This window comes from Mustela nigripes, chromosome 13 (assembly GCF_022355385.1).
Source record: "Mustela nigripes isolate SB6536 chromosome 13, MUSNIG.SB6536, whole genome shotgun sequence".
Lineage (NCBI taxonomy): Eukaryota > Metazoa > Chordata > Mammalia > Carnivora > Mustelidae > Mustela > Mustela nigripes.
In genome coordinates, this window is record NC_081569.1 from 89,502,689 (window position 1) to 89,510,432 (window position 7,744).

A 7,744-nucleotide genomic window follows, 5' to 3' on the forward strand; every position below is an offset into this window, starting at 1 on the left:
GGTATATTCTTTTAAAAGTAATTTTTTAAAATTTTCTTGCAAGCTTATGTAGCTTCTTGAAACTTCCCATTAAAACTTACTCAGTACTCAATGGTACAAACTAAAGTTCCGTTTGGTTAAATGAATTTCCAGTTGCTAAATTTAGACATCTTTCTGGTTAACTGAACATTTCTGATCCATACTGTAAGGATACAGGGAATACTAATGTGACTTTGGAGTCCGTCTTCTATTCATGCATGATAATAATGTGCGTTTTTTACAAATATTTCCCAGTGTGAAGAAAGTAGCTTGATAAGAATGTATTCATTCCTATCCTTGACCTCTACATCCTAATAGGAGCTGAAATGATACATTATGCCTCCCTGAAAGTGGATGAACAGAAGTGTTTCAGTATTATCCAAAATGAATGAAGCCACTATAAAATGGAGCAAAAGACTACATTTGAAATATTCATGGTATTCCTTTTGTCAGCAACTGATTACTCTTCTCCTTTTTTTTTTTTTTTTTCCTTTTTGGAAGTTTCAAATGAGTATTTGATTCCTGCATTTTAATTGGATCAGAAAGTGTGTTTCCAGAGCAAAATAGCACTTTAGCAATCTGTTCAAACAGCTGGAAGCATCAGCCATTTGCTCAAGGTTTGGCACAGAAAAAATATTCTGCTTTTAAAAGTTCTAAAAAAGGCCACTGATTTAATTTTTTAGGGGTAAAAGTAGGTTTGTTTTTTTTTTAAATACATTTTGTATTTAAAAGATAATAACTTTGACAATCATTCAGGGTTTCCCCTAATGAATTCCACTCCCAAATTAATCACCATAGTTTTCATGCATCATGTCTCTGAGTTCAGGATCCCAATCCCATGTTGCAAAAAATGAACAGATGGCTCACTAGAAACATCAGTAGCCCAGTGTCTGGCATACACTTCGTGTTCTGTTTTTGTGTACCGAACTGACCTGCGTGAAGGTGCATTGTTTCATCATCACCCAGTGTGTCCCTTTCTCGCTCTGAACCTCTCTTTCTCTCCTGGCCTCTCTCTTTGCCTTTGATTTCTGAAAATTCATTTATCCTGTAACTTTGGACATCTAGCTGTTCTGAAAGAGAGTATCTTTAGAAAGGGATTAGAAAGTAAATGATTGATCTATCAGAGGCACTGTCCAGAATGGTGCTAAATGTTTTATCAAGATTTGGAAGCAGGAAAGTCAATCTAAGTCATTTTTCAACTATCAATTCAAGTTTCATGAAACCTCAGTGTGACTATTCTTGGTACTTGGCAAATGATTTCTGCCTTAGCAGACCTATCATTTCTACCCCTCTCAATACAACCAGTGAAGCCCCTTGGAAGAGACTGACCATCGTGCATGTCTTCTTGTGCCCTTCCCATGGTCAGCAGTTCTTCACCAGGTGTGAGGGGAGTGAGATGGAGCTTGTGCTTCCAGCTTCCCAGCTCCTTCTTAGTGGGGAGGAAGAGATATAAATTTTTATTTTAAGTTTTTATTTCCACAGGTCGGTAACAAATGTGGCTTCCTAACCAAGGGCAAATATGTTTTCCAAAATTTTGGATGCTGCCCATTGCATTAAATTTAAATTAAAATGCTACCTGTGTATATATACAATAAAAGTAAGCAAAAAACCTGGGGTGCCGAGGTAGCTCGGTCAGCTAAGCATCCAGCTCTTGGTTTTGTCTCTGGTCATGATCTCTGGGTCTTTAGATTGAGCCCTGTCTTGGGATCTACTCTCGGTGGGGAATCTGTTTATCTCTCTCCCTCCCCCTCTGGTTTTCCCCTGGTTCACTCCTTCTCTCCCTCTTTCTCTCTCTCTCCTTCTCTCTCAAATAAATAAATAAAATATTCTTTCAAAAGTAAGCAAAAAACAAACAAAAAACACCTTACAACACATTTTTGTTTTTAACATAACAAAATATTTCCATGGCAACCTTACTAAATTAATTATACCACAGTCCCTCACATAGCATCAAATTCTAGTAAGAAGGTATACAGAAGACAGAAAGGTTTCATCCAGTTAGTGGTGTAGGTATTCGTCATACTGAGGTATCTGCTAAGATCATTTTTTTCCCTAAGGGTGAAGAATTAATACATTTATTTCATTTCCATTAGCCAGAATATGTCCTATGCCAATTTTTTTCCTTAGGACCTTTCCTGCATGTGTATAGAAATAGAATGAACTTAAAATATTTAATATATCACATATGATCCTTTTATAATAAAATCTTAAAATCCTAATCACACTCAGATGAATTGAGAACAAAGAAGAAACATTGATAATAATAACTGGTGGTAATTATGTGTAAACTGGCACTTATATGTGTTAACCTTATGTTTGAAAAGATTGTTAAATCTGTAAAACAATTCATATGCCATGTTTAGAAATTAAAAATAGGAACAACTGACTACCTGCATTTTTTTATTTACTTAGAAAAATGGAGGGTGGCAGAGGAAGAGGGGGAGAGAATCTCAAGCAAACTCCCCGCTGAGTGCAGGGTCCAACAGGGGACTCAATCATGATCTGATCCGAAATCAAGAGTCCCACACTTAACTGACTTAACACACTTAACCCAGCTTCCCCTACCTAGTTGCATTTACACTGAAAATTTCTTAAGTACACTTTCTTGAAAAGTATTTGCTACATTCAGACCAACAAAATATGTGTACTGTGTGTGTGTGTGTGTGTATACGTATGCACAAGAAATATCCCTTAATCTACAATTGCTTGCACTAGCCTTTAAGAAAATAGCTTCCTGATTCTAATGGATTTGACTTCCAGTTATTCTGCATAGTATCAATTAAGGTATTTAACAAATTTAAAATTTGTCATAAAACCCCTGCTACAGGTGCAATAACTATGAAAAGAGACAATTTTTTAAGAGAAACTATTAAGGTATAAATGAATAAAAAGTAATGCTGATTATAAAGAAAGAGCAACATTTAACATAGGGTTAGGAAAAAATATGAAATAAGAGCTAAACAGCAAAGCAAATTTGTATGTATGATCCAGATATATTTCCAATGTTATTTCCCAGTAAAAATTAATACTATAAAGTATTTGGTTCTGTAGCTTTGTTTTTTGCTATGATATTACCTTTAAGTGAAATTTTTAAAAATAAGAGTGATAGAATAGGCACATATACACATATGGAGATAACTTTTAACTATTTTTATAATAATTAAACCCATTTTTGACATTTGCTTGAACATTACAGTAAATCAGTAAAACTTAGAACCATGGTATCAGGAATGACTTTTAGAAATCATTTCCTTCTTTTTTTAGATATCCTAAATAATATAAGATAAGAATTGTTCTTAACTGCATTCAGAGTAAAGACAGTAACAGCATTTTCTCACCATTCATTCAACATCAGGACATTTTTCCTTCTTTTAATATTGGATAGTTTAATTTCCTTTTTTCGTTGTAGTACTGTTAATAAAACTATCTGTCCCCAATATTTGCATACCTTTCACTGTTAAATAAGGACCATTATCAAAACATCCTGAGCCTATCTCAAATTCATTGTAACATTTTAGATAATTGTTATAGTCTGTTTTTTCCCTTTGTGATTCTCTTGTAATTTGTGTTCATGTTTAGATCTTTATGAAATCATTGTGAGAGTTGTCTATTGATTAGTGAAGTAAAAAGTGTTATTTTGAATATCATATACAACTTCTTATGCAGGTTCACATTATGTCATCATTTCAGTCATAGTTATAGGTTCAGGACAGGTGAATTCATACCACAGTTTCCAAAACTGATTGCTACTTGTCTAGTCTTTGAAATTAACAGCTTTTATAAAAGCCATAATTCCATAGTTTGTTAATATATATATATATTTTTTTAATGTAGGGGTGCCTTCGGCTCAGGTCATGATCCCAGGATCCTGGGATCTGGCAGCATTGGGCTCTCTGCTCAGCAGCGAGCCTGCCTCCCCCTCTCTCCCTGCCTGCCTCTCTGCCTACTTGTGATCTCTCTCTGTCAAATAAATAAATAAAATCTTTTAAAAAATAGGTTTTTTTCATGTAACGTAGAAATGAATCTCTTTAAAATATGTAAACTTAAATAATCATTAACTTCACTTTTTTTTTTTTTTTTTTTTTAGAGAGCTAGAGAGAGCTAGAGAGAGCGCAAAGGTGGGAGGGGCTGAGGAAGAGACAGACTCCCTGCTTATCAGGGAGTCCCAGCTGGGGCTGATCCCAGGATCTTGGGATCATAACCTGAGCCAAAGGCACATGCTTAATGACAGAGCAACCCAGGTGCCCCTCATTAACTTGATATTAAAAGAGTTTTTTATTCTGGAAGAATTTATTATTTCTAAGGTCAAACTAGTTATATTGTGCACTGTATTTTTCTTCTATTTGCATTTAGTCTTTTCTATATTACAGCTTCCTGAAACTTGAACTTTGGTATAGTACAACTACATCTTTTTTCTGTCAAAAGAAGCATATACTTGGAAATACAAACAGAAATAAACTCATTGTAATGCAATTTCACCGAAATAAGCTATGCTATGAACTCAATAGGTAGGAATTTAGGTAGAATCCCATTGTAATTTAAAGTGATGTCACGGTGTTTTTCTTAGAACATTCCAGGTAAAGAATGATGATGAGATCTAGATTTCAGTCATTTCCAAGGTAATCATTTTTTATAAATACTTTACACATCTATTATCTATTAAGTTTCCGAACGTTGTGTAAATCCTTTGTTTAATAATTTTCAAGGACTATTGTTTGTGCCAAAAGTAACTGCAGCTATTCAGCTAGTCAGATGAAATATTTTCTCCACCCTTCCTTTTTTAAAAGATTTTATTTTTGAGTAATCTCAACACCCAGCGTAGGGCTCAAGCCCACAACCTGAGATCAAACGTTACAGACTCTACCAACTGTGCCAGCCAGGTGCCCCCAGATGAAATGTTTTCTTGAATGAAACATCTCTACAATATTTTTCTTACCCTTATCACATGAAGTTTTTTCTACACCAAATATGTTCTACATCAGCATTTTTATATAGAATATTCTTCCATATTTCATGATTCATCTGGGCCATGCAACTTGTAAACATAATTCTTTTTGAATGGGAAGGGACAAAAATTACTTCTACTTCATATTTATGAAATTCTGTATTTATCAAAAATCATTTTTCATCTCTATTCAAGATGGAATTTATAGACATATCTTAAATCTATGATGTTGAGAACCCATATTAGAGGAAGAATATTTATACAGCTTGATATTTAAATATTTTAAATGGTTTTATATTATTTTATTCAAAATCACATTAACTATGGAATGCCTTTCTTGTAAGTCATTGTCAGTTTACACATTTGTTTCTTCTGTGAGTGAGGAACTAATTTATGAAGAGGAGTAATAGTCTTCACTAACATTTAACGTATAATTAAATTTTATAAAATTTCAATATGATACAAAACCTCCAACAAACTATTTGAGAAGTGGAAATCGCTTAGATTTTATATGTGATGAACAAAATTGGTCTAATATGTTCATAGTTTTAAAGCCAGCATGATTATTTGCTAAAATTTAAATGGCATGCATTAATGAACAAATCATTATTTTATTTTCCTTGAGAATATAAATGTGAAAAACAAAGAAAGGGAAAATGCTGTTCCACAATTTGGCTTTGACTTACTTAACTATTTAGGCTGAATGCATTTAGATTCCTTTTTAAAATGAGATTCTTCTACATATTCAGAATTTGAAGTTACCAAGCAACATTGTAAGAGCTGATGTGCACGTCTAGATGGCTTTTAAGGGTGTATCTTGTATTGTATAGCAATAAACTCCTGCCAGGGTGCTTATAGTTTAGTAACTTCTGAATTACTGGCACAATGGCCTTATTACCTATGTATTTTCTCTTTGTTTCTTTGTTTCTTTTTCTTTCTTTCTTTCTTTTTTCTTTTCTTTTTTTCTTTCCTTTTCAGAGGCTGGAGTTAATCTGAAGAGCACTACTTCTTTCTCTCCTGAAAAAAGTTGCCACTGATATTTTTACTGGATAAAATTAAGGCGTTTCAATTCACAAAGGCTCATTGTTGAACTGGTGCCCTAGAAGACATTGTCCACAGGAACCGAAGCAGAAGTCTCTGATGCTGGCACAACTGGCTCGATCAGACCATGGTTCATCCCCTTTAAAAGCCAAAATTTTTGTTTTCTTCTGGCCTACAAGTATTTTTTTTTTTAAAGAAGGAAACAGAAAAGCCTACATTGGCATCGAGTTCTGTATCAGTCCATGTTACATTGCCATCCATGATTTAAGACTGTAGAATCTTGAATAATCTATATCACTTTAACAAATAAATGTTTTACTATGACAGAATTTGTACAGTGCCTGATTTGTGGAAGTATCAATTGCTTCAAGTATGAATGGTGCAATGATGACTGTAAGAACTAATAATACTATTTTACATTTATGTAATGCAAAACCTTAAGAATCAAGTTTGCTTTATAATATTGGACCTATTTCTGCCATGAGTAGAGTACACCCACGTCTGTGGGAGAGCAGTGCAGCTATTTTAAAAGTTTTACAGCAATCTGATGCTTCAGTGTAAGACAGAAGGTGATGAGGGATCTCTTCTCCTAGGAGAACTTCAGAAAGCTTCAAAGTAGGCACATATGGTAATTAATCCAAAACTGATTCATTGAGCTTCTGGAGAACTGGGACAAAGAGGTTTAAAACTTTAGTTTCAAGCTTTATATTTCATTGTAAGTGCCCATTTAACCCATTTTGCACAATTCCAGGGTAAATAAAGAAGAACAAATACCTGATTTAACACCAGCAAAAATAGGAGTAAGACATCTTCAGTGGCTGGCAAATGTTAATATAGTCAAATGTAGGCAGTATCCAAGCCTAGCATTTAAGGGCTGGTCTAGCTATCAAGCAGACCTGAGTTTGAATTCTAGATCTGAGCAAATTTGGTCAGTTACCCACTCTTCCATATTCTTACAGGAGATATATTGTAGAATTTGAAAATGTATGTAGACTTACCACTGTACTTGGTGTAAGCAATAAGTTTAATTTAAAAATAGTATTAGCATTGCCACTAGCAACTGAATTCAGATTCAACATGTTTGAAAAAATGTTTGAATGTGTTTGAATGTTTGAAAATGTTTGAAAAAAAATATGAATCTGAATTCAGATTCAAACATCTCAAACATTAGAGATTTTGTTTCGGTTCCTTTATAGTTCTGTTAGTTAGTGATCTTTAAAAGCAATATGTTGTTTAAAGCTTTTAAGGAGCCAGGAAACTGTCTTTCAAGAAATTTAGCTTATCTGTTCCCTGTCTCTTAGACTATTACAAATATCTAAATATCCAAAGAGAAGTTATAGAATGTTAGCCTTTAGATGGCACTTGGAATCTGTGCTCAGAGCCTAACTAAAACCATTTAAAGTGGTTCACCCACTTGCTTGCAGACACATACAATGCCATGCTTGAAATAGAAGCAACAAGTTTGAGTTGAAATGTAGTTAATTTGTGACTCTAGGCAAATGGCTTCATTCTCTCTGTTTCCTGGCAACTCTCATGCCCTGGAGCAATCCTGTTTATGTGTGTGTACGCGTATATATGCATGGATAGATGTTTTTGGTGCAAAGGTGACAAAAAAGACACAACTTGAGCAATCCATCTGCTGATCCCTTCCTGTTGTCTACAACTTTTCTCCTCAAATACGAAGTGTCAGGAACACAAATGGCTTTCCTGGATCTCTGTGCAGAGTTTAACCTTTTAAGG

General features: G+C 34.2%; 1 protein-coding gene across 2 annotated transcripts in view; it reads left to right on the forward strand.

The window, feature by feature from the left end:
• LRFN5 (leucine rich repeat and fibronectin type III domain containing 5) overlaps positions 1-6,327 on the forward strand; it is a 245,048-nt gene extending 238,721 nt beyond the window's left edge. The window contains exon 6 of one of the 2 annotated variants that reach the window (XM_059373124.1): positions 5,942-6,327. In XM_059373124.1, the coding sequence (XP_059229107.1) occupies positions 5,942-5,959 (18 nt within the window). In that variant the 3' untranslated portion in view covers positions 5,960-6,327. Of the gene's footprint in view, positions 1-336; positions 449-5,941 lie in introns of those variants that run through there. The other variant, XM_059373125.1, reaches the window with a different exon arrangement.
• The last annotated feature ends 1,417 nt before the right edge of the window (positions 6,328-7,744 follow it).